General features: G+C 52.4%; 1 protein-coding gene across 2 annotated transcripts in view; it reads right to left on the bottom strand.

The window, feature by feature from the left end:
* Positions 1-27,105, bottom strand: part of KIRREL3 (kirre like nephrin family adhesion molecule 3) — a 529,519-nt gene that overhangs the window by 79,302 nt on the left and 423,112 nt on the right. For both annotated transcript variants that reach the window (XM_058544827.1, XM_058544829.1), the window contains exons 3-4: positions 13,306-13,455; positions 8,329-8,478 (exon numbers count right to left, since the gene is read on the bottom strand). In XM_058544827.1, coding sequence (XP_058400810.1) covers positions 8,329-8,478; positions 13,306-13,455 — 300 coding nt within the window. The remainder of the gene's footprint in view (positions 1-8,328; positions 8,479-13,305; positions 13,456-27,105) is intronic.

The following is a 27,105-nucleotide window of genomic DNA, read 5'->3' as shown; positions in this document are numbered from 1 at the left end:
CCCCTTTGCTGAGTAGTGGAGCCTGCTCAGCATCTCCCAGGGTTACGCGTGGACATAATACGGAAAGACATATTATCCTTGCTCTCAGGAGCAAGGGAAGAAGGACTGGGGAACATGCCCCTCATGCCCAACCCCCAAACCATGGTCAAATGAGGGAGAATCACGGTCAAACTGTGGAGTGGATTTGCACTTCATCTCTCCAGCTCCCGATTTTACCAGGGAGAGAGCGGGTCCTGAGAGGTTAAGCATCATAGCCCATGTCTCACGGCTGGTCGGTGGCAGGACTGGGGCAAGAATGCATGTCCCCCAACTTCCAGGCGAGGGCTCCTGTCCTGCTTGGACCTGGAGAATTGCTAGCGCCCTGGGTATGGTGGTGACACCCTTCAGGACTGCAGGGCTGCCCTGGAGAGCCCGAGTCACTTAGTAATGGGGGTGGGACACTGGGGGATCAGCAGAACTAGGAATGGGGTGGTGGTGGGGGCCAGGAGCAGGAGGCTGAGCACCTCGAGTGAGCAGACGCTGGGTGGCCCCTACAGAACCTCCCTGCCTTCCCTTGTGCTAGTGTTGAAAGCAAGAGATGCTGGATGAGGGAGGGGAGGGCTGGCCCTGGGGTGGCCGTTTGGGGTGCTGCCTCCAGCTTTAAGTGGTGAGCACCGTCCAAGGCAGTGTCGGGCATCCAGCCAGTCCAGCAAGGCCACTTAGACCAGTTAGCTCTCCTCTCCTTGGTCAAGTCTGTTCCAATGGACCTTGGCAATATTGGGTGGCGTAAGGTAGGGGATGTGCGTCCATTGTATCGGGTCTCCCCTGTTCTTGGAGGGGACCCTGCCAGCCCCCTGTCACCTACATTTAGGCTGAGAGGGGAAGCACTGAGTTTGCCTCCATCCCCGGTGGATCCCAAACCCTCTGGGGCCTTGGAAGTCGTTCAGCATCTGGGAATCTCCTCTGCACCTCATTCCCCACCATGACGGACGGGGCCCAGGTTAGGGAGGAGCGGACTTTTCTGACATCCCACTGAGGCTGAGATGAACAGGGAGATGGGGGGGCAGACAGAGAGGCCGTTCCTTTCCATGACAACATGGCAGACTAGAGGAACAGGGAGACTGTGTGGGGGGATGATCTTAGTGCAGCAGGAGGGAAGGCTGGAGTGACCTAGCTCTGAGGTCAACACACCTCCACCCAACGGCTACAAGGACCTCCAGGCAGACCCTCCATCTCACTCTCTCCATCAGAAACTGCTGTGGGCGGCCACTCAGGGGGGCATAGGAACCTACAGTATTTGCCTCAGAGACCAGGTCCCCTACCCACAGGGAGCTTACAATATAATTTACAGGAGAGAGACTGTTAGTCAGCTTAAGGTAGCTCCACGACCCTAAGTCAGACCACCTTATAACCTGCCCAAGCAGGGGAGCACAGAGGTAAACCGGGAGGGCCAAGAGGGGTGTGCAGTGGCCAAAGGGAGAGGGAGGAGGGGAATCTGCTTCTGGCCCAGGGGGCACTGGGTGTGGCCTGGGCCCCCAAGAAGGGCAGAGAAGCAGGAAGGCAGTGGGAAGGAGCCCGCGGCAGGGGTGGGGTGGGGTGAGGAGCACAACAGCTCAGCCGCGTCTCCCATCTGGAACTGCAGGAGATAAGGAGGCTTTTTGCTGCTCTCTCCCATCTCCGGCTTGTTTGCTCCCCTATTTGGAGGTGATTGGAGGGTAATGAATGTGGCAGGAAACAGGCACACAGCACAAATGAGATACGGCACCCAAGACCGGGCCAGGGCCCAGGCAAACACGCTTAATGAGGAGATAAGGACATCAATTCCGCTTGTCTCCCCAGGCCTGCGAGCCCAGGAGGGGCCTGCAGGAACCAGGCCTCTCTACCTTGTGTGCCGGAGGAAAAAGCTTCTCTAGGACACAGCCTGATCCCCCAGGAAGAAGGAGTTGCTTGTTGGCATCTCTTAACATTGCAGGAATAACAGTAATGACAACAACAGTTATGACAATCACAACAAATGCTTGTGTGCCTTGCTGTATCCAGGCCCTGTGCTGAGACATGCCTAATCTATATTATTTCATTAAATCCTCTCTGTAACCCTGAGAGGGCAGCTACCATTATTCGCCCATTTTATACGAGGCACAGAGTGTCTGAATAACTTGTCCAGGGTCACACCACTGGTGAAGCGACACAGCTGGCTTTCAAGTGTAGGCAGTCTGGCCTTCAGAGTCTGGGCTCTTAACCATGAAGCCATGTTGCCTCTCTAAGTACAACACAACACAACACAACACAACATACAGGGATTTGGGGCTGACTATCTGCCAGGTATCATTCTCTGTGGTGAGGTTCAGTGTAAACTCCGCCTAGTTTGCCCCCAAACCCTGATACTAAGTTATATGACCAAGATTTCCTGAGCTCCGAGTATGTGCTTGCAGGCTGTGCTAGGCATGAGGGGTGCAGGACACTCCCAAGAGCCCCAGCGGAGCATGCAGACTTGTAAACAGTAACTTTCAATATAATGTGTTGAGTGCTGTGATCGAGGCTAAGGGAGCATAGAGATGGACAGTCAGGCCATGTGGGGTTCAGGGAAGGCTTCTTGGAGGAGGTGATATCTAAGGTGAATCCTGATAGGTGACCGAGAGTTAGCCAAGGGAAGAAAGGTGGGAAGGGCATTCCAGGCAGAAACACATGTGAGTGGAGGCACAGAAGGGCGGTGAGTGGAGGGACTGCAAACTGGTTGTTGTCCCTGGAGCCAGGGGGGTAGTGGCCCTGAGGCTGGAAGGAAAGCAGAGGGCAGGCCTCAGACAGCCGCACGTGCCGTGGAGGGAGCTCTGGGCTTCGTTCTGTGGAGGGGCTTTCTCACCCCTGAAGAAGCACTCAGACTACCCACTGATAGGGTGACTGTGGGTGGGTTTCTTGCCACCAGTTTCTGGAAAAATGGTTTTAGAACCGGAGTTATTCACTGTCTCCCTCTGGACCCCCCTACCCAGAAGATTAGGGGATTGGGAAGAGGGGTGCTTCCACCGCTGGGGACCAGGGCCCCCTGCCCTGCAGCTCCCTGGTGGAGGAGCCGCAGAGGGCGCTCGTGGTTTGGGAAAATGCACAAGTTAAGGACACATTTGGACCTCGCCTGTTTGCCCCTCTCAGTATTGGGGCCTTGACATCATTTTAGAGCAACCCTCTATTTGAGTTGACCTATTCTCCATCATTAAATAATTCATGTTGATTTAAGAAGGTTTGTTTCTAATGGGAGCCACAAGACAGCCAAATTAATATTAGAACGGGCCAGGAAGAAGAGGGAAATGGGGAGGAAGACTGGGAAAATACCCTTTTTAATAATTAACCTGACATCCACCATCCTCCCCGCCTGCTGCCAGTCCCCCTCACCCTGCTCCACTTTCTCATCTTCATCGCCTTCATTACCACCTGACATCCTACACGGCTACGCAACGTGCTTGTTTAATCCGTGTATTGTTTATTGACTGTCTCTCCCTCTGCTGGGACACAAGCTCCACCAGGCCACGGGTGGTTTTCTCTCTCATTTACTGAAATGCCAGTGCCTAGACCAGCGCTTGGCACATAGTAGGTCCTCAGTAAATATTTGTTGATCAAATCCTTGGCACCCATTTCCTCCCTGCTCTTGCTCTGGGTCCCTGAAGGAGTTCTTGCTTCCCAAGTTTTCAGGCAGGTAGAAAGATCAAATGCAATATCAGCTTACAGCTGTGGCCCTGGAACAGTGTGGATGGTTTTCAACCTTGGGGTTCCTGCAGCAGGGAGAAGAGCAGTCTGCATGCGTGCATGCATGTGTGTGTGTGTGTGTGTGTGTAACCTGCAAGTGTATAGCACTTCAGTATGTGTGTGTGTGTGTGTGTATGTTAGTTTGATGCTCACAACAATTCTAGGAGATCGGTATTTTTATTATGCCCATTTTATAGATGAAGAACCAGGAACTTCATTCATTAAAAAACCCCTGGGGCCAACCCCGTGGCTTAGCGGTTGGGCGCGCGCACTCTGCTACTGGCGGCCCGGGGTTCGGATCCCGGGCGCGCACTGACGCACTGCTTGTCTGGCCATGCTGAGGCCACGTCCCACATACAGCAACTAGAAGGATGTGCAACTATGACATACAAGTATCTACTGGGGCTTTGGGGGAAAAAAAAAAAGGAGGAGGATCGGCAATAGATGTTAGCTCAGAGCCAGTCTTCTTCAGCAAAAAGAGGATTAGCATGGATGTTAGCTCAGGGCTGATCTTCCTCACAAATAAATAAATAAATAAATAAAACTGTTTAAAAACCCCTGAATCCTACCGAGTACCTACCCTGTACTAAGTGCTGGTTACAGAGAGTGGAACCAGAGGCCCAGGGGGAGCTCTAGGGAGCTTGCGCAAGGTCATGTGGTGAATGAGCTGCAGGGAGATGTTCTACCTCCCAGCCCAGGGATCTTCCTCTTACACCACAGCTCTGCACATGTGCGTGGGGGTTCTACGATGTCCCATTAAGCTGAGTCCTGCAGAGAAGGCTCGGAATGCATGGAAGCTGTATATAGAGGGAGGGCTCTGGGGTTAAGGTGTACAGCCAAATCGTAGAATCCCAGGGCTGGGCAGGACTTTGAGAGGTCCCATCTCTGGCCTCAAAGTGGGTTGCTGTCTAAAAGACCCTCATCAGTTACCTTCTATGTCTCGGTCACCACATGAATTCTGGCTCCAGTGGGGGATGGGCCATTTTCCTAAAATAGTTGGTGCAGCAAGTTGGACTCCTTATTGTGGAAGTCATGGCTTTTTGGGAACTGGACACTTCTTAGAGATCATTTTATTTATCACCACCTTCATTTTACAGGTGAGGAAACTGAGACCCAGAGAGGTTGAGTAACAGGGCCAAGATCACACAGCTGGTTAATGGCAGGACCATGACTGTTGCCTCCAAGTCTGCTGCTCTGTCCATGATACCATGATTCCTGAGATGTTGTGGGGGTGGAAAGATGCGCGTCTCGACCTGGCCTGAGTCAGGGCATGACCCTCGGCAGCTGGTGGGTCACAGAGGGATCGCAGCCTGATTGTTAACCTGGACTGGGGCTCCCCAGTCTTTGCCCACTCAGCTTCACAAGCTCTGCCCCTTACTTCTCTCCCCTCCTTGTCCCCTAGCTCTCTCCGTCTGCCTCCTGGGGTGGCAAATGCTCAGCTCAGAGTTGCTCCTTGCCTGATTGCATCTGAGAGCTGGAAACACAAGGCTAATTAATGTGTCTGTGACTCGAGGCTTGGCTGTCGGGCCCAGGTCCCCTCACCTTCCCTGGAGCACGGCAGGCTCTGCGAGCTGGCCCTCTGGCTTCTCCAAGCAGGCTGCCGGCAGATGCATATTTTAACAATGCACATCTGTTGGCTATATAATTTCTCGTATTTGCCCTCCTCACTTGGTGCTTTGATGGAAGACCCCCGGGGGTCTCCCTCTGTTTCAGCCAAAGTGTTTGCTTTGCAATTTTGCCGGAATACCATCTGATTCTGCTCTCACATCTTCTGCAGGTTCTAATCAGGCTCTTACTTTATTTAATTAAAAATCTATCTCAGGCAAATACAGACTAAATTAGGAAGCTCTCTCATTCCTGGAACACAGGGAAGGCAGCCCCCCCTTGGGGAATGGGCTGGGACATTTTCCCGGGCTGAGATGTCACAGCAAAGCAGATGGGGTCTTGGTTGGGGAGCCGGCTGGCCAGGGTGGCCTCTCCCCTCTGCTGGAACAGACGGTCTGTCTATCCACCACTGTGAACAGACCAGGGCTCCCTTTCCAGAAGGCTGGGTCAGCTTCTGCATGCAGCGCCTCCCTCCAGGGCAGTAGGTGGGGCTGTACACCGCAGAGAAACTCCGCCAGGCTGGGTACCTCAGCTGTGGGACCAGCTGAGGGGTGGGGACCTAGGGTGGCCCTGAGCAGTCAGGGAGGACCCTAGGTAGAGCCTGGGGAAGCTCTTTCTTGCCCGGGGTTAGTTTGCTTAGGAGGAATGGTTTTTGTGGAGTCTGCTTGAAAGGCTGATGGACAGATGCCTGCTCAGGCTCCCGCTCCAGCTCTCAGGAATCCCACCCAGGCCATCCTGCTGGGGTCCCCCGGAAACTTCCCTTCCCCGCTCTTCCACTGATCTCCAGACTTGTACAGCATCTCCCCCACACAAACCAGCTCTGTGCCCAGAAGGCAGTGCCAGGTTATGCCACTGGAGAGGGAGAAGGGGGAGTGAATGCCTTTTAGATGTGACCCGAGACAAAATCGAGTCTGTTCAGCTCAGATTCCAAGACCTTGCTCTCAGAAACCTGGCTCCTAACCAACCAGACAAAGGAAATACAGCTGGCATTTCAAAATGTGGAGATGGGGCAGTGAACTTTGGTTTGGAGTTGAAAAATCTGGGGTCTATTTTGAGTGTTAATTAAGCTGTCTGATCTCCTGTGAGTGCCTTGCCTCTCTGAGTCTCAATGTCCTTATCTGTAAAATGTCTAGAATAATTGCGACTTTGTTATCTATCTGAGATATTACAGAGGAAAGGAGGCTGTAAGTGGCTGGGTATGACCCGGTGAAGCTCTGATACCATCTCAAGAACTTAAGGATGAGATGCGTCTCCATCTGTTTTAGGTCCTGCATGAAGTCAGGAGGGGACAATGCCTAGGTTCTTCTCATTTTAGCATCCTTTGGTCCTTCTGCACAAGACAGCAGAGGCAGATTCTTCTGAGGATCGCGGGGCTGAATAACCTCCGAAGATGAAAATCTTTACTTAGGAAATCTGTTCTGGCATTTTGCAATCCTCAAAAATCAGAAAATACATTAGGCACTAAATCCTTCTCTCCTCCCTCAGCCCCCACACCAAATTGTAGACCCCTTCCCGTCATAGCCACCATCTCAGGAGAGATGAAGATGGCTGCCTCTTTCTTACGATTCCTGCTTACTTTTTGGAAGGCCCACCTACTGACCAAGTAATCCCAGTTTATTGACCCTGCCGGACGAGGTTTATTTTCTCATTCCTTTCATCCCAGGCCAGAGGAGACTCAAAAGTTGAAGGAGGTGTCTGGGGTTGGCCCTGAGTTCCTCCTCCCCGTCTCAAGAAGCCAAGCTCTGAGCTTGGTAAGTGGTCCTCTGGGGCCTGCCTGCTGCCGCTATGTGGGGGATAATCTGCCCCATGTGCTGGCCGTGTAGATCTGAAGATAACCCGACACTCTCTTAAGTATTTCATCTCTGGGCAGCCCTACGCCTTATGTCCCAGGTGAGGAGGCAGCACCCCAGCTGCTGATCCTGTTGTCAAACCTTCACAGCAGCTGCTGAGAGGCGGCAGTGTGGAACGGGACTTCCCTCTTCTGGCTGCCCTGCTCTATCCCACAGGCTGCCTGGCAGAGACTCACGGAAGGAGGCAGGGAGGTGGCGCAAGGAGGCCGAGCCGGAGACCCTGGGCTGGCTTTGCTTCTCTGAGCCTCAGTTTCTCATCTGAGGCAACAGTCCCTGTCCCACAGACTTGTGTCGGGAAGCTGAGGTATGCAAGTGCAAGTGCTTTGAGAGCTGCTGTGAAGTGCTGTGCAAATGTGAACTCTTATTACCGCGTGTGAGGCTGGGCTCCCAGCCAGAGGGGCTAAACTCTAGCTTAGAACGATTCCCTGGTCTTCAGGCAGGTCTGCCCATGTGAAGGAGTGGGGACCTCTTCAGACAGGATGTCCCAGGGACACTGGGCTCCCGGGAAGCTGAGATGAAGGGAGGCCAGGACGAAAAGGTATGATCTGGAATAAGAGCCTGAAATGAATTTTCCTAGGGAGACTTAGGCAGTCCAGTTCTCCACCTGAGAGCCCGGAGCCCCAGGGGGCAATGAAGAGAGGGAAGGAACAGGGTCAGGGGCGCCTGTGGATGTTGAAATCACAGGAGAATCAAGATTCAAGCTGATTCTGACAAGGGAGGTGGCGGGATGGGGTTTAGTTAGCACCCAGAAAGAAGTGACTCAAGGACGTGTCACGTTCTTCTCTGTTTCTCCATCGTCTCGCAGAAGCCCTGACATCCATCACGTGTGCAGAACGTGCTTCCTGATTGAATAAATAAGCATCCAGGAGCCCTAATTAGCTCCCCAAGCTGGATTCAAACACAGTGGGGTGGGACAGAGTCATAGGTCAATTGGCCTCGGCTCTCTGATTTCCAGGGCAGGAACTTCCACTCTCCCCCTTTTGGTGGGGAAGGGAGTACTGACACCATGGGGCAGCAGTGGCCAGAGCCCTGTGGACAACACCTGGGGGCTTTGCCCAGTGGGGAGGCCTCTCCAGTCTGGCTGGAAGGAACCCTTCTGGAGATGAGCCCGTGGAGCTTGCCACGGCATACTCACTCCCACGTGGGGGACGGTTCTTACCCAGGACGGTGAGGCGGGCGGGACGGGACCGGATGGCAGCCTGGATGGCCTGGCACTCGTACACGGCATCATCTTGCAGCTCTGCCCGCAGGATCTTCAGGTGATGCTCCCCCGACAGGTGGTTCCCTACCACCAGGTACTGTGGGTAACCTGTGGAGACAGCAGGCCATCAAGGGGGGCTGGGGCAGGGGGAGGAGGCACTCATGACAAACAGGCGCAGCAGCGGGACCCTGTGCAGGGGCTGGTCTCAGAGCAGGCAGAGCAGGAAGCTGCTCAGGGCCCTGATCTCAGTGTAAGGAGCGTGAAAACGGGAGTTTTCCCAGGGTGTTGGGGCGTGGGGTGTGTGTGTGTGTGTGTGTGTGTGTGTTTCTAAGGGTATTGTTGGCTTTAAGTTGAGGAATGTTGGGGGAGCCGTTATTACAGAGGGAAGGGCAGAGCAGAGATGGAAATGCTAAGTGTGGGCAGGCACGGCAGGTGATTCCTCTGGAAAGCGGTGCGCTTGGCATGGGTTTACCCAGTAGGCATGCATTTTGATAAGGAGACACCCAGAGACTGAGCGACCCCAGCTGAGCTTCACAAACAGAGAGAAGACAGAGTGCGAGAAAGAGAAGGAGGAAAACAGATAAACATTTGGAAAAGGGTCAAGAGTCACTTTTGGGGCAAAGTTTTGTTTCAGGATGGACGGGAAATCTCGGCCCACCCACCAGGGCCCTGGCACCTCTGGTCACTTTGAACCATAAGCAGCCCTTTTCTAGTCATTCCTACCACCCATCCCCACCCCCAGGGCCTGATTAAGCACTTACGAGGCACTCAGGACACTTAGGAATTTGGGGCTCCTATACCGCTGGCAGTGAATAATAGATCAATAAAAGCTTGGGAGTGTTAAATCATTCATCAGCTTCCCTGCTGCTCTGTAGGGTGGAGTATAAACGCCAGTCAGTCAGGCCGGCAGGGTTGGGCAGTTCCTCTCGTCCCGGGTCTCAGGCCCTAAATCTCCTTAGTTTCTCTCAGCAGGATCTGTTCTCCATCCATCCCCTTCCCTGAGCTCTGTCCTTCCCCCACCAGTCCCTACAGAGTACCTCCTCCCCGTCCTGGTCCCCTTCTCTCCTCAGAGGCCCACCCACCCTCCGGCAGCCCCAAACTGCTCCTCTTTCTGAAGGACCTTCACCAGGACAGTGTGAGTTCTCAGAAATGTGCCACGGGAGGAGGGGATTGGGCACATATGGGTTTTTTTTTTTTTTTTGTGAGGAAGATCAGCCCTGAGCTAACATCCATACCAATCCTCCTCTTTTTGCTGAGGAAGATTGGCCCTGAGCTAACATCCGTGCTATCTTCCTCCACTTTATGTGGGACACCACCACAGCATGGCCTGACAAGTGGTGCGTCGATGCGCGCCCGCGATCCGAACCTGGGCCGCCAGCAGCTGAGCGCGAGCACTTAACCGCTGCACCCAGGGCCGGCCCCCACATGTGGGCTTTTAAAGAGAAGACTAGGGCTTAAGCAAGTGAGAGGCAGAAACAGGCAGAGGGACATACAATAGCTCTTTTCAAATATTTCGAAGCCTCTTAATGTGGGTCAGATGTGTTCGTGTAGCTCCCGAGGGCAGCATTAGCTCCAACAGGCAGAATTAACATGGGAAATACTTTAGAATATTCTTAACGATTTGAGGTGTTCAACAAGGATCTGGGCTGCCAGAGTGGTAATGAGATCGCTGTCCCTGGCTGTATTCAAACCGAGGTTATCTGATTACCTGTCAGGGACATTGCAGAGGGGATTTCTACCCTGGATGAAATATTGGAGCTCTAGGGCCCCTCCCACCTCCATGAGCTAAGGGTTTTTTCGAGCTGGGGCGGGGTTCCCTGTGGGTAGGCTGTACAGGGGCTACCAGCATCCACTTCTGGTCAGTGGAGATTGCTATGATCCTCCACCAGGCTTCCCAGTATGCTTTTTGGGTGCACGCTGTGCGGCTGAGCCTTTCAGGCTCATGTCTTCATGACTAGCACCGTCCCCATCATACAATCAAATGGCCCTGCCCTCCACAGCTGCTCAGGCCTGGCAGGAGATGCTTACAGGCTATCAACTGTACCCCGAGAGCAGGGCCTCCCCTCCTCCCCGCCCTTCCTGCCCTCTACTGGGCTTTAGGAAGGAGCCCAGGTAAGTTAAGCCGATTCTCCCCAGGGCCAGGGCAAGGGGCTGGGAATGGGTTCTAGTCCAGTCCTGTCCCTACTGCTGCTGCCTGTGATGTAGCTGGCTCAGCACCCCCAGCCCCTCTGGCCCAGCCTCCAGATCCTGCTGTCCTGTGATTAGTCCCTGGTCTCCTGCAGGCATCTTGGCTGGAGCTTGTGTTTTTGTTGCCTTGCAAGCTATCAGCAGCAGGATTCCGCTCTCATGAGCTGCTGAAAACATCAGTGATGGGTTTGTTTGTATTTGCCTAATTAGGCGAGGAACTGAGATGCTATCCCAGGACTGGCAGCATCTTCGGAAATCACAGGCCCAGAGGCATAGATTCTGAGGAAGTTCTAGCTCCTTCCACAGCATCATTACTCTCTCTTGCTACTCCCAGGGGAGGCAAAATTATTGAGAGTCTGGGTTGCATGGTCAAATTGCCTAGGTTAAATGCCACCTCTATCACTTCCTGTCTCTGTTGTCTTGGATAAGTTAACGTTAACTTCTTTGTGCTTCCATTTCTTTATCAGTAAAATGAGGGCAGTACTAGTACTCCTAGAGTCACGGTGAAGATTAGATAGGATAATCTATGCAAAGTGCCTGGCACGTAGTAAGTAGTCTATAAACGATAGTGTAAATTAAAATGACAGGGAGGCAGGGCAGCCAAAGAGGTCCCCATCTGTAGAAGGGAGAGCAGATAGGGCGTCTGGGCTTTTGGGGGGTTAGGAGCCAGGGTCACATGCATTGGGATTGGGTATATATTTGAATCAATTTTTTTCTCAACTGTGACTTTGTTTACCTGTCAAATACTTCTTTTTCTCCCTCTGGATCATTGTAGATTTATGAGATAACGTCTGAGAAGTACTTGACCTTCTTCAAAGAAAAGTATTCCATCAATATGTACGAGGGAGTATATTTATAAATCATTTCCTTTGACTGTTTTTTCCAGCCATGGTGATCAGAAAGACAGGTAGGCCTTAGTTAGGGCATTATTCCTGGTCAACTGGATAGGGCCACATGGTTAAAATAGAAGAGCACAGAGCTGCAGCAGGCTGAAGTCCCACAGCATGGGCCTCAGTTTCCCTAGGGGAAAACTTGTGCAGTATTAAGTGCTCTGCAAACACTTGCTGAATTGAATTGAGATCTATTACTTTAACTTTCTCATCAGGCAAGCAAACAGTGCTTATTAAGCATATAACTATCTGTCGTTATTGTCATGACGCTATTTTTGGGACAGGTGATCAAACACAGAGCACGTACTTTAGCAGGAGTTTGTTTATTGGCTGTACAAGGAGAGGACCAACCTTCTTTCTATAAATGGAGTCAAGCTGGAGAGGAAGCAGACTTCAGTTCATCAGAGTCCACTGTCCTTCAGCACTTAGCAGGACCTAGTCCTGGATCCCAGAAAGCCATTCATGGACATGGATGCCAGAGGGTCAATTACCCATGTGGTGATGACCATTCTATGAACCATCCATAGGGATCTTGGGCCCCGTCTTGGCCACAGACCCAACAAGACCCCAGTCCCTGACCGAAAGCTGGAAACCACTGACTAGGAACCCAGAGAGCCTCCTGAACTAGCAGCAATGCTGGGCCAATCTCAGGGCCATGTGGAGTGTGAATGGTTCTGGTTTGGAAGGTCATAGCGTTCCTTCAGTTTTTCCAGGGTAAGGGAGTTCAGAGTCCCTGAAATTGGATAGTTTCCATAATACTTAAATTTTACGGCAGCACAGTATATTTTGGGGATATTATTGTGTATTTTACCGATGCTCAGCTGGGCTGCAGCACTCAAACCCTGTGATGCTATTGACCATGGCTATAATGCTTCAATATACATTTTTGGCAAGACATAACTCACATTTTAAAATATTAATTTCCCAACCATCATGTTCCTGAGTGTGCTTCGATTTTTATTTTCCTGCAGCTGTAAACCATGAGAGAGGCAAAGCTACTTCTCAGTTGAATACATATTTTTCTCTCTTCCTCCACCCTCAGCCATCCTCCAATCACAGAGACACCCAGATCCCTTGTTCTGGATGTTATAGTTTATGCTAATCCTAGCAAACAGTCATAGGCCACCCTCCTCCAGGGAGAATAATAATGGCTGATGGGTGAGTGACCAGGAGGATGATTCCATTCTTTTTCCCCCCCAGGGGAGAGCATGGATTAGAAAGACATCCGTATGAGCTTAAGGGTTGACATTCATGATGGTTAACAGATGATGGGGCATGGCACCGGCCAGGGAGCTCAGCTGCCAGCCACCAGAGCCTACAAGCTCATTTTTGCTGAATACCAGCCTGGGTGGGCTGAATAAAGTTTGGAATTTATTTTAAACTCTCTTTTTCTTTTCTTCCCATCACATGGTGACCCCTAAAATCAATCAAGTTTCTTTGTGAGTTTTCAATCTACTTGACTCTCTTTAATGGGTGGGAGCTGAGAAGAACCAGGTTGCAACTTAAGTGGGGAATACATTTTGGAGCAAGAAAAAGGAACACTTTACCTCTGGAAATCTGACTTTACATGAATCGTGTTTGACTTTAGAATAGACCCTTCAGGACAACAGTGTGTTAGGTTTAGGACCCATCATCAGAATTGAGGATTAATTATAATTCATCACCAGTAGCCAGAGCGGCCCTCAAAGTCCCACGGATCCTGGACCCAGGGCTTGCCTAGCCTGCCTCTGCCCTGTGATCTGCAGTAAAAGCTGGAGACTTAATCCCCAAACACCTATGATGACGGAGTTCCCTGGGAGGGTGGAGGGTGGGTAGGGATGGGGTCCAGGCCTTCCTGGGGAGGTCTGGGGGTACTCACTTGAGAGGTCCCTGCCTACACCCAGAGCCAAGCCATCTTTGATCCACAGAACGAAGCCATCATATTCGGGGATGGCGCACAGCAGAGTCACCGGCTGCCCTGACACCACAGCCTGGTCCTGGGGCTGCTGGCTGAAGGAGTACACTTGGCCTAGGAAGAGACAAGCACAGAGGTCAGTTCCTTGCAGGGAGCAGTTCCTGGAGGGCTTTCCCACAAGTTATGGAAGCAGAGCCCAGGCTGGCCAGGGGACAAGGCCCCCCCCTGAGTGCCTCACTTCCTGCCTGGGGCCCAGCAGTGGCTTCCTCACTGCCCCACGGACAAGGCCCCCCCCTGAGTGCCTCACTTCCTGCCTGGGGCCCAGCAGTGGCTTCCTCACTGCCCCACCTTAATCCCCTGCTTTCAGGAGCTGGCTTCCTGCTCCAGCCTCCCTGCTCATCGGTCCCTGGGGCACACTCACACCTGGTCCAGCCATGGTCCAGCCATCCTCCAGCCACCAAAGGGCTGTGCCTCACGCACTTGGGACACGTCTCTCCTCTTTCCATTTGGCTAACTCCTACTTAATGCCACCACTTCCACAATAGGGCAGGGGTGGGAGAGAGACCCCCAGCTGGAAGCATTCTGTGGGGGTTGTGCTCCAAGAGGGCAGTGGGTGTGGGGAGTGGTGTGCTTTGCTTAAACCTGAGAATCCAAGAAATACTATTGTTTTAGAGGCTCCCAGGATGGGCTCAGGGCTGAATTCAGTGGGCCGAGTGGTGCTCAAGTATGGTGGAAGGTGTAGCTGAGGGAGCCGGAAATCGTCTTCACACGTCCTCCCTGTCCCTTTCTACTCCAGCCTCGCTATCACTTGGGAGAAAATCATCAGTGTGACCCCATGCCTCCCCATACACACCTCAAAGCGAGACGGCACTGAACCGTCTAGCTAGCCAGGCCGTATTTTATTAAACAAACATGCCACAGTGTGTACAGTATGCCAGGCATTGTACAAGATGTGAAAATATTAGCTTATTAATATTGTCAGTCTCATAACAACCTCTGAAGGAGGTACCAGTACATCTTTGCTGAATTCCGGCCTGGGTATTTTTACCCCTATTTTCCAGATGAGGAAATGAGGCACAAGCAGGTGGAAACAGTGGCAAGAGCTGCGCTTGTTAACTGCTTAGCCAGTACTGAGTCAGCCTGACCTCCAGTTGTCACAGGACCCACAACACCCGTGTGGAGCCTTACCCACCCCGTTCCACAGGGGCTTGCAGGTTAACTAAACTGTCCAGGGAGCAACTAGCAGCAGGCCTAGGGCTGTGAATTCAAGACTTTCTGCCTCTAAAGACCATGTTTTCATCCACTGAGCTATGCTGTACACAGGTCCCTAAGCCTGGTCCTGGAGGGACTGCCGAAGAGGGGGGTGATGTTATCAGCGTTCCCCGGGGGGCCACACTTGAGCAGGCAACGGGACATTACACTTACTGAGCTCCTGGGCCATGGTGTGAACGGGGCTTCACACGCCCTCCTTTCTGTAACCTGTTTGATTACATTTCCCGGGAGAAATATCCCCATTTTACAGCAAAGAAACCTGGGTCAGAGAGGCAAAGTCACCTGCCCAAGGTCACACCGCTAATGAGTGGTGGAGCTGGGATTTGACCCGAGGTCCACGACTGCTGAGCCCGCATGCTTTCTCATACCCTTCTCTGCAGATGCAGACACACAACCGAGGAAAACTGGACCTGCTGAGCAGGCTGCTGCCACAGCCTCTCCTGCCCGACCCGGGAGGGTCAGTGATGGCCACAGAGGTCCTGGCCACTGGCTGTTGTCCATCTTGGGGACGTGAAGCCTCAGGCTTGGACCACAGATGGGGCCGAGCTCTCAGCAGCAGATGGCCATAAGAAGGGAATGAGTGGTGTATGGAACCTGGGCGGAGCTGGGATGGAGGCAGAGCGTGTGGCGGAGCCCCCTAAGAGGACAGACAGAGGTCCACATTGGAGAGTTGGTGGCAGGCGGCATGGTAGCTGAGTTTACAACCTGATGAGATCTTGGCTGGGTCTCTGAAGAGTCTAGTTAAAAATCGAATAGGCCCTGAATTGTGGGAGTAACACTTTTTATTCTGATTTGAGTTTTACAAATTAGATTTCATAGGACATTTTAATCAGCTATGTGTGGTGGGGTTTTTTTTTTTTTCTCTCCTTCTCTTCAAGTTCTCTGTTGTAATTAGACTGTTTCTGGCAGCAAAACAAGAGAGAGAAGGAGGGAAGGGATGAGAGAGGAGAAGGAGATGGGGAGGCTGGAGAAAGGGCGAGAGGGCGGGAGTGAAGAGCAGAGAGGCAGGAGGAGCTGGAGAGAGAGGAGGAGCGGGGCGCAGAGGAGAGAGGGGAGAGGGAGAGGCAGGGGCGCGGCTGAGCGGGGAAGCAGCGGGGAGGGTGTGGGGGGAGAGAACATTCCTTTCCTAGGCTCTTTTCTCCCGGCTCTAATGATGATTTCACAGCTCATTCTTTTATCTCAAAATCCTTCTTGCAGGAAGGACAGTGTCAAGACAGCCGCGATAGCTGCCACAGATTGTGTTATCAGAGAGAATTATCACGTTGTCAGCTGGGTGCTGAGGGGTTTATAATGAGGAGGTCCTAAACAAAATGGCGCCCGAGCCCTCCCCAACGTCCATTAGCCGGGGTGCCCGCAGTGGGTGATTGTCCCATTCCTCCCCCACCGCAGTCCCGCTTCCTCTTGGTGGGGTGAGGGTGACTGGAGAGCCAGGGCGCAGGCAGCATCCCAAGGCGGATGTGTGGGTGGGGGTGAGGGTGAGTCCAGGACTATCGGAGAGAAACCCCAACGTGGCTTGTGTGGCAGTGCCCTGGGGGAGACGGGGGCTGTCACCATGGAAACCTGGCTCTGGAGGAGAGCTCCGCGGAGGCAGGCCGTGGAGGTGGACACTGAGTGGTCACTGTTTCGCTTTGGAGAGTGTCTCAGAGCCAGGAGCTGGGGCAGGCACAAGATCCCCCTGAGTAAATCCTGGGGTCTACAGAAAGGAGCCTGAAGGGGTAGGGAAGAGCGGGAGAAGGCCTTGAGTGGAGCAGAGTCTCCAGAGCAGGCTTCAGAGAGAGGTTTTGGCTCTCACATTTTGTCTGTTTGGATGCTCTTGGCTTTTATATGGAAAGAACATTTCTGGAGGGAGATGGATACAAAGGATTGTCTCAAAAACCACCTAAGGAACATTATTTGCAAATTATTTTTTGAGAGGGAATGGTTAATGCCCTATTTTTTCAGTCTAATTTTAATATTTGTGCATTAAATACAAGCCACTAAAAATACTTTTCTCTTTTAAATCAATGGGATGCTTTTTCAAACAGAATCGTAAGCTGTGTGTCACCATCTAGAATAGGGACAAGGGGAGGTGCTGTGGATGGAGAGGAGGTGGAGGGGAGGGGCCCACTTTCTTTTCTCCCATGGGACAGACCTGGAGGCCTCTCTTCATGCTCACGAGCGCCGAGGAACACCGTGTGTAAACCTGTGGTGTGAGGTGCGTTCTTGCCCAAAGACGGCTCCCCACCCATTCCCTCACAACCTGGTTTCTCTTTCTTGTCTTTCCTCCTCCAAAGAAGTGAAAGGGATCATTTTCTGTAACCTCCAGGTATTATATTAAGTAGAGAGGAAGCTCCCTGAGAACATTTATTCAACACACGTCTATTGAGACCTGCTCTGAGGCAGGGATTGCATTGTCTTGTGAGAAACAGAAGAATACCGCCTGGTCATCCATCCAGGAGCTCACGCCGCACCCCGCCCACCCGGACAACTCGGATCTGAGCACAGGGTAGGTGCTGCACCCTAAGGGCCTGCTCTTCTTGTAGACTCAACACACCTTGCACCATCTATCCCAGGTTTTCTGCCTCAGTTTCCCATTTCATCCAATGACGTTCTCCTGGTGTGAAGCCCGGCAGTCAGCGTCACCTCCCTTTTCATGCTTTATTTTTATTCTGTCACTGTCACGCAGTCTGGCCCAGCCTTCCTCCCTAATCTCTCTCAAATCACCCTCTCCTCTCCATTCTACTGCCACCACCCAATGTCCGGGCCCTTGGCACCAGAGCCTGCGTTCTCTAGACAGACTCTGAATGCTTTCAGGTGTTGCCCTGGATTTATCTTCCTAAATCACCACTTTCCTCATGTTTTCTCCTTCCCACGAGGTGGAAACTCTAATGCCTCCATTGTCTGAAGCACAGCACCTGAGCCTCCCTCCTGGATTACAGACTTCTCCCAAATCTGAGCCCCCCTTACCCTGGAGCTCCACTGCAGTCCTGTGCTGGCTGTCCACTGATGGGACCTGGCACGCGCCCCCGCCAGGCCCCTAACCAGCCCTGCCGTCATCAAAGGCCCGGATCTTTGCCTGTACTTCTAGGCTCTTCCCACCACCTGGAGGGGATCATCTCTTTCTCTCCTCCTCCCCACCTACCCCTTATCCTCCTTCTCATCTCCCTTAATTTCTTCAAACCTTTACTGAGTACGTACTGTATGTCAGATGCCAAAGAAACAAAAGTAAATAAGAAACAGAGGGAAACTTGTTGAGGGCAGGACCCACGGCTGTCTTTTCCATCTTGTGTCCTCAGTGCTGTGCCCGGCGCTCAGCACTGAATAAATCTCTGATGCGCCTGCGTACTTGTAGCTCATCTACCCTAGTTTGTCTCCTGAGATCTGTGGTCACCATAGGAAAGCTGTTTTTACTTTATCAACTACTGACTAGGCAGGTAGGTGCTGAGCACACCATACAGGAGTGAGGTGGGAAATGAAGGGGCAGGGCCAGCCTCTCAAGGAGTCAGGCTGTACAGGACAAGAGTAACTGAGTTCACCATGGAAGACCCACTTTATGCCAGGTCTTTGAAGGTAACTACAGTGCTAATTAGCTGTTCTGACCCACTTTTTACAGATGAACTGAGGCTCCTAGAAATGAAGTGACATACCCAAGGACACACAGTGGCCCAGGTGTAATTCAGGGTCACACAGTGGGCCCAGGTATAATTCAAAGTCACACAGTGGCCCAGGTGTAATTCAAGGTCACACTGTGGCCCAGGTGTAATTCAAGGTCACACAGTGGCTCAGGTGTAATTCAAGGTCACACAGTGGCCCAGGTGTAATTCAAGGTCACACAGTGGCCCAGGTGTAATTCAAGGTCACACAGTGGCCTAGGTGTAATTCAAAGTCACACAGTGGCCCAGGTGTAATTCAGGGTCACACTGTGGCCCAGGTGTAATTCAGGGTCACACAGTGGCCCAGGTGTAAGTCAGGGTCACACAGTGGTCCCAGGTGTAATTCAGGGTCACACAGTGGCCCAGGTCTAATTCAAGGTCACACCATGGCCCAGGTGTAATTCAAGGTCACATAGTGGGCCCAGGTGTAATGCAAGGTCACACAGTGGCTCAGGTATAATGCAAGGTCACACCGTGGCCCAACTGTAATTCAAGGTCATACAGTGGGCCCAGATGTAATTTAAGGTCACACAGTGGGCCCAGGTATAATTCAAACCCAAGTGTCTCTGGTTGTAAACCCTGTTTTCTTGCCATTATCCTACGTTGGCTATTGAACTAAGGGCCTGGAACCCGAATTTTGATTCTCAAACAAGTACTCACCCCACCAACCAGGCAGCCCCCTCAGACCATGTAAAGAGAGGCAGATGATTTTTGGGGTGAAAAGCGATTTCCTGGTTCTTCCCTAAGTTTGTAAACTTGTTAATCTCCTCCCTCCTGGTGGTCCACAACGCCGAGTTGTGTTCATGGTGGAGTCTGGTACTGGCCGCCATGGGGGTACGAAAGAAAGGAGTTGTAGTAATTGTTGGTCCTTATATAAATAGTCATTATATAATCACCATTATATAACTAGTTATATGGTATAAATAATATTTTTTATGGTGGAATATAATATTAAAAATAACATTTTTATTGTTATATAATTAATAATAGCTAACTTTCATTTAATGTAAAACATACATTCAGAGCTTTACATGGGTTATTTGACTGAATTCTCTCCACAGTCAGTCCTATGAGATGCGTACCACATCAGACCCAGGTGAAAATGAGGTTGTCCAGGGGCCCAGGGCCCTGAGTGGTGGAGAAGGGACATCAGGCCCAGCACTGCTGTTCAGGGCTGCATCCTACGATCCTTTACTACACAGTCCTTGGCCCCTGGGAACTCAGAGAACCCACCTGAGACCTCCTTCTCCCTTGCCCTTGGCCAGAACTGAACCAAGGAAACTCTAGAGGAGCAGGCCTAGGTGGAAGCACACTCGGAACTCTACCACGTTTGGTGGGTAGATGGAGTGGAATGTGGTCCTAGTGGTGGCTGCAGGCAGAATCTCCTGTTGGCTTCCCGGGAGGATGGTCCTGTCCCAGGAAGAGAGGGCCCTGTAGAACTGGGGTCCCAGGGGCCATTTCAGAGCCCCTCAGACTGCCCACAGCCAGCGTGCCAAGAGAGCACATTACCAACTCTCCAGCTGGATCTTACAACACCGGGGGAGCGGAGGGAGGCTGCTTCTCCCCACCGAGCTCAGAGGGGAGGGGTGGGGCCCTCAGGTCCACCGTGGCTGAGCCAGGATTAGAGTCTCACCTGCTCAGCAGGTGAGGAGCAGGAACAGGGGTGGAAGTGCTGAGCAGGTGGGGCCTTTTGGAGCCTTTTCTCCAAACTGTGGCAAGCCGGGGCATTTCTGGTTGGGAAGGAGGAGGAGGAGGGTGGGTTCCGAGGAGCCCCATCCTGGTGAGCCACGTGTGCACCCCACATGGCGGGGCTCTGAGTCAGGATGGCTGGAGCTTGGCTGGCGCTGGTGATTGGCGAGTGGGAAGAGGTGTCGGGGAGGCGGTGGCAGGTGGAAGGAGGACTTGCAGCTCTTCAGCGCTGAAAGGGACAAGTGCAAGTGCAGCCTGGCCCAGAGAGAGGGTGGGGGAGGCAGGCATTGGGAATCCCCTGGAGCGCTCTGGTCCTGGAGCTGAGCTGGTCCCCGCACTGCCTGCTGCTCAGCACAGGAGTCTGGTCCCCTCCCACCGCCCTCTCTACTCTGTTCTCTTGCCAGCTGTTTCCCCGCCCTCTGTTCTCTGCTCAGGAGCATGCAGCACAGCTTCTCTCCTCGTGACTTCTCCAGACTGCTTTCTCAAAAGCCCCCCTAGATCTCCCTCCCTCATTCCCTCCTGCATCTCTATCAGCCCATCAGGCTCCCCGAAGGGGCCAGCACCTCCAGCCCTGATCACACGGCCCCTCACCTTAGTCTTTTCTCAGGGACTCACTGTGCACATCAGCATGGAATGCACCATCACCATCTGGCTCTGGGAGGCCCCCTGTCTCCAGTGGAACATTTAAAATGCAGAAGACCCCATGATTCTCTATGAGCTCACACACTTCTGGGCCCTGATCTGAGGTCACCCCTCAATTCCCAGTTATTTCCTGGGGAGGGAAGAGGTGTTTTGCCATGGAAGGCTGAGGTTATAAGGGCCAAATCACCCCGAGTGATGGTTTTACAGCAGGACTCCGGGGCCTGGCTGCCACCGTGTGTGCACAGGTGTGGGTGCAAGTGTGTGTGTGTGTGTGTCTGAATGAATTGGCTTCCAGGCCCCACCCCTTCTCCAGCCAGATCTTTTCTGCTTTTCTATTCCTTGTCAGCCACTTGAGACTTTATTTGAACAAACTCTTCTTATTCTTACAGAATGTTTGAAAGCCTCTGGTTTAGAATTTTTGGGACAAATTTTTTTCTGGGATAACAATGTGTGCTGAGAAGGCACAGGCCCCATTCTGCTGTCAGGGCCACCCTGGCGACCTCTGGAAGGTCTAGATGACATTTAAGGTCCCAGGAGCCCATGGTGCTGTGACCTGAGCCCGGCTTTGTGGGTGTGTGGGGAACAGGTAGGACGAGGGCCCAGGGCCCCATGCCCGTGGTGGTCGGGTCCTCCACACCAGGCTCAGAGGAGCCACGGTGCTCACCCAACCCTGCCACCCGTAACTGCCAGCTCAAATCTCTTGGGGACACATGCTGGTACTCTAGTGTCCCAAGGCTGTTGCCACCCCTATAGGCAGATGTGTTTGCGCCTCTCCCGCAGCTACTGATCTGGTGGTCAGGTGGTTCCACAGTGTGGTGAGGCAACTGTCCACAGGTCAGCATGCACTAGTGCAAAGAGCATGGGATTTGGGGTTACTCAGTGTTACAGGGAGAGAAAGCCTGGTGTGGGGAGCAGGCGGTGCTGACGTTCCCATATCCCCTGCAATCCCCCTCTTTCCATCCATGCTCAGAGGTCAGATGGGAGGCAGTCAGGGGATGGTATGGGGTGTGCTCACTTGCCCTTCCCTCTCTCGGGCTGGGCACTTTGGCCAGGCCCCTGATCCCGCAGTGGGTTGAGGGGAGGCCGCCACTGCCCTTCGAGTTAATTCCAGCCAGACCTGGACAGGAACATCAGGGCCCCCTGGGATGCTTGCCCTGCTCTGCTTCTAAGGAACCTGGTGCTCTGCAAACACGTGTGCATGGCCATCCTCACACTGCCCCTCAGAGGGGTGGGAGCTGGCAGGGAGCAGGGTCTGGAGAAGCTGAGTGACGCCCTGAGGACACCAGGCGGTCCAGGAGCAGGTGAAGTGAGCCCCTCTCCCGCACCTGGGGAAGCATCTACCCACCCTGGGCCTGAACGTGGGGCAGCCCGGCTGAAATCCGGCCTGCCTCAGCTTCAGGACATTCAGTGAACTTACTGAGAGTCTGTGGATGGCCACACTTGACCACAGATCCTTAGATTACAAGGGAGAGAGGGATTGGTCTCCTAAAGAGGTCACATGGAGTTCTTTTGGGGTTTAAGAAAGGCCTGCTGCAAGCATGGGGAGAGGAAACAGAGAGGCTTCCTGGAGGAGGAATCATGACACGGGGAGTGTGCTGGAGGAGAGATGCCATTCCGGGGTAGGAAAAAATACAAGGAAAGGTGTGAGTGATGAGTAATCTCAGGTACCCGCTTTGAGTACCTACTGGACGGGTCACCTACCGGGGCCTGGGTCCTGGACAGTGGAAAGAGCACAGGGTCAAGCAGGCCTGGGCAGGAACTCTGGCCTGTAACTAGCAGTATGATCTGGGGCACATTCCTCACCCCCTCAGAGCCTCAGTTTCCTCATCTGTAAAATGGGGGTGACACCTACTTTGCAAAGCTGCTGTGAGGGTGAGATGCCTCACGTGTAAATGATCCTGGCGGGCAGAATGTGTCTCATAGAGGGTGATTCTTATTTCCATCACTATCCAAGAATCTTTTCTGAGCCCAGGACTGTTAAAACTGGGGCTATGACAGCACCTGTCATGAGAGGTCCCAGAGCTGGGAGAGGAGGCTTTGCAAATCTAAGGCTGGACTGATTAGAGTCTGCTTCCTCCCATGAGTCGCCAGAGAGATGTGAGCACCTGAGCCCTCCTGTAGCTCTGCCTTAGCTGTGGTCCCACAGGCTTCAGTCTCCTGGAGCTGCCTGGTCAGCCATGTAGAAAAGGCTCAAATGTCGCCGTCTGCTCGGTTATTAGTGACCAATAGGAGAAGGCTTAAGAATACTTGTACCGGGGATATTTATCTCCAGCTTTCTCCCAGCCCGGAGCATGCAAATTGCCTCCTATGAGATTAAGGGAAGCTGCCCTGGTCCCGAGAAGCAAGCAGATGGGAGGAAGGGAAGGAGACGAAGGAGCCAGCTCAGTGGCCCGAGCTGACACCAGAACAACACCAGGCGGGGTGGGAAGGGACCAGAGCAGGATGATGCAGGTCACACCTGGAAGCCCAAGTCGTGACTTCTGCTGTTTCCTGCTGCTCAGCATAGGGCCAGCTCTGAAGGCAGGAGAATGAGCTTTGGGAAATTTCCAGAATGCCCTGCCATGACCTATGTGACATGATGGAATTGGGGGTGATAGGTTTAGCCCACTGACTAATAGCACTGATTGTTATAAAGGATGTAGTGGTACCAGTGATGGTGCCAGCTCTAGAAATGTCATGGTGACCACAGGCAGGTCCCACCCCAACAGTCTCCAAGGCCCCTGGCCGGGTGTAAGGATGCAGAGGAAGGACTGATATATCTTCCGTGACAAGGAGCTTAGAGTCGGGAGGAGACAAATATGTGTATAAAGAACTGAAATAAAAGGTGCTACACAGTCAATTCCCAAAGGGAGGTCTAAAGAAAGTCCCAAGGAAGAAAGACTTTTCCTTCTGAGGGAATGGCGGAAGGAGTCATGAAGGGTTGGCTTCTGAAATGGCCTCAAAGGGTAAGCAAGATGAAGGCAAGGAGAGAATGTTCCCTGGGAAGGAGAACAGCCGAAGTAAAGCGTGGAGGTCAGAATGTGTTCAGAGAATAACAGCACTGATGCCAAACGGTCTAGGCTTGATCTCTTGCTCTGACGTTACAGCTGTGTGGCCCTGGGCAAGTTTCTTAGTCCCTCTGAACCTCAGTTTCCCCATAGGGATAGTAACCACTGCTTGTTGGGTGGTTTGTGAGAATGAAGTAGGACATTTTGTGTAGAGCGCACAGAGCCCCACATGCCCTCCATAACTGCAGCTGTTCCCATCACCATGACCCTGGTGCGATCGATGCGTGGCATGCGTGCGTGTGGATGGATTCAGTAGGATGCATATCCGGAGAATCGTGGTAGGTCTGACTGTGTGGGTCCTCGAATACATGCTGAGAAGTTTGCACTTAATGAGAAATCATCAAAGGCTTTTGACTCACTTGTTCAGATCTGAGTTTTAAAAAGACCACAGTGGCAACAGTGAGGAGGATGGATGAAGCAGGATAATTTGAAGATAGGAAGACCGATCAGGAAGATTTTGCTGTCATAAGGGCTCAGGCTAAAGCTGCATCAGTGGAAAGAAGACATGGACTAAGGAGCCATTTGGAGGTAGAATTGATAGCACTTGATCGGGGACCAGGAAGATGGAAGCATACAGCACACCCCACCCCCGCCCCGGCCTGCAGGATGGGTGAATGAGTGACGGGTGGGGCCATTTCTGTCTCAGGAGAAGAGGCAGGTTGGGGGCAGCAGTGAGTTCAGTTGTAGATATGTTGATGGAGAGGGGCCCCAAATCACTCAGGAGAAGACGTCCTGGATGCAGTTGGATCCGTGGGTCTGGAGGAGGAAGGTGTGAATAACTCACACTTACGAGCACTCCCTATGGCTCAGAGAGTAGGAGAAGGGTTTTTACAATGTGTCATCTCATTTGGTGTTGACCTGAGAGTTCATCTCTAAATACGGAAAGTTATGAACGTTGGTGTGACCATCTAAGAGGGACACGGTTACTCTAGGCTGGGAGTATTGGGAGCAGATGTATTGCTTGGCACATCTAACTCCTGTCAGGGTTTGCACAGGCTTAGAGCCCTGTTGGGATGGCAAGAGGTCATCTAACCCAATCTTCTTCCTTTGGATCAGGACTGGAAATACCAACAGAGAAGCCAGAAGAACAAGGCAGGGGTGGAAGACGAGTCTTCTCTCCATTGCCTGTTTCTCCTAGACTTCTGCTGGGAGAGAGACTTGGAAACCATTTCAACACCAGCATTGCCATTGGCAGCCATTGGCAACTTGATTCTCATACACAGGTGAGGAGAAGCTTGCCAACATCATGAACGTTCCAGAAACTGTGCTGTATTTTTGTTTGGGCTTACGTGGGAAAGCCTGACTGCCCTTCCCAGGGTTGGATGTGGGGCAGAAACTCCGAGGGCATGTTCTCCCACCCTAGTTCTTTGCCTGAGCTGGGGCAGCCCAGGCAGCCTGTGAGTCTCTCAGCCTCACACGTCTCTTCCCAGGACACACAAGCCTCCAAGGGTGTCCTGGGCAGCATGGGTCTTTAATGAAGAGCAATGGGGCTGGCCGAGGCAGGTGAATCCAAAGTCACTATAAATCCTTTGCCTACTGATTATCAGCCTGTGGCCCCAGGCAGAGCCTGCACTGTGCTCATTAGTGGCAACAAGAGGTAATCCTCCATCCTTTCAGCCAGGTTGTGGATGCCGAGGAGACCTGATAAGTGCTGCTGGAAATACTGGAGCATCGGTGCCTGGGAAGGAGCCCATCCATCCCGGCCTGTGGTCATCCTAGAGTCTGACTGAGATGGGAAGGGCAGAGCAGGGCGGGCTTTGGTGGTGATGGTGGGAAGGGGATAGATGGGAGACACTCAGGCAGCCCATGAAGGCTAGGACCCTGAGGTCATCTCAAGCCTGCTTCTGGCTGCCATGGGGCCCAGGCTAAGCCCCCTTCTTTCTCTGAGTCTCTGTCTCTTGTGTCTTCAGGCTTGGAATGTGTGCTCATTGAGACATTGTTGGGGGAGGGTAGGGAGCAGCATGAGAGAAGGAAAGTGGTGCTGAAGAGCAGGGACAGAACCATGCCACTAGCCTGAGAGGCAGCTGCGGGCACGGGCTGTGGGCAGACAGGGCTTCTTCAGGGCCCTCTTAGAGCGCCTTCGCTTGGGGAGCCCTGGGACGGGGCCACAGATTGGATGACCCCAGGATGTCCGGCATCTCTTGTTCCCTTCTATGAGAGATGCTGTATGGACACGGGAGGCTGTGAGCGCCCAGGCCCAGAAGGTACCAATTTGGTGCTGCCTCTGGCACCTCTTAGCTCTGTGTCCTTGGCCCGACTCTTCCCTCCTCTAACTCAGATTCCCCATCTGTAAAATTCAGGGTCAGACCTGCAGTCAGTCTGTTAGGTCCCTCCCTTTCAGCCCTAATGTCCTATGTTCTGATTTATCCACAGTCTTACTTTTGGAGGCCCTAAGGCTGAAAAGAATAAAACAGAGGCACAAGGAAATAAAAGCAAATCTCCCAAGGACACTTGTTCTGTTCAGGGAAGATCCATGTCCTAACCATCATTTTTTTAAAACGAACATCTTAAAATAATTATTTTATGCTGGTATAGGCCTTGCCATTTGGAAATTGTTCTAAAACTTCCATGTGCATAAGAATCACCTGGGAAACTTGCTAAAAATCCAGTTTCCTGGGGTCTAAGCCAGAAATTCTGAGATAGCGGGTCTGAGCTGGGCCCAGGAGTCTGCATTTTAACAGCTTCCCTGTTAATCCTGCTGCAGGCGGTTTTGGTCCACATCTGAGAAGCACTGTTGTATGCAAAGAGCATGGGCTCAGGGACTGGGTTCTCTCTGGTTTAGGCCCTGTCACTTTGTGGCCTTGGTCAAGCCACTGTTTCCCTCTGGGTGTGCCCTGGTTTTCTTAACGGCACAGTGAAGGCATTGGATGAGGCCAACAGTTCTCATACTTGTTAAGTGCAGGCAACCTTTCTGTCAATGGACTCTCATGTGGAACCCTAATGTGTAAAGTGGGTGGAGGCAGAGCTGGGGTGGAGCTGGAGGGACTGAGTCCAGCCCCTTGGCCCCCCTGCAGAGGACCCCAAGTCCCTCTGTGGAATGCTCGAGGAATCAGAAGGTCCTGTGCAGTTTTGATGGTTCCAGGTGTTCCAGGAAGGGCCATGTTGCTGCATCCCACTGACAGGTACAAAAGCAGGCCTGGGACCCGGGGTGCACTGTGTGGCTAAGACAGGCTGGCCTTGAAGCATGATGTACTTTTGTGTCACTAACCCTGCACTGGGGACCACAACTTAGACCTGGTCTTTATAGAAGAGTCTTCTCATGGCTGCTGGCATTGTTCCCAATTGGAAGTAGATCATCTCAGTGCAATGTCTTGAACTTCTCCCCTCTTGGAGCCCAAATATAATCAACTCTTAATTATCTTTGTTAATGGAGAGGAGCAAGGGTGTGAATAATCCAAAATGATGGGCAGTCCCAAATCATGAGTAATCCCAAGTAACATTTATTTTCAACTTTGGAATGCAATTTGGTGCTCATGTTTAAT

This window comes from Diceros bicornis, chromosome 7 (assembly GCF_020826845.1).
Source record: "Diceros bicornis minor isolate mBicDic1 chromosome 7, mDicBic1.mat.cur, whole genome shotgun sequence".
NCBI lineage: Eukaryota > Metazoa > Chordata > Mammalia > Perissodactyla > Rhinocerotidae > Diceros > Diceros bicornis.
This window is presented reverse-complemented; position numbering and strand designations above follow the sequence as displayed.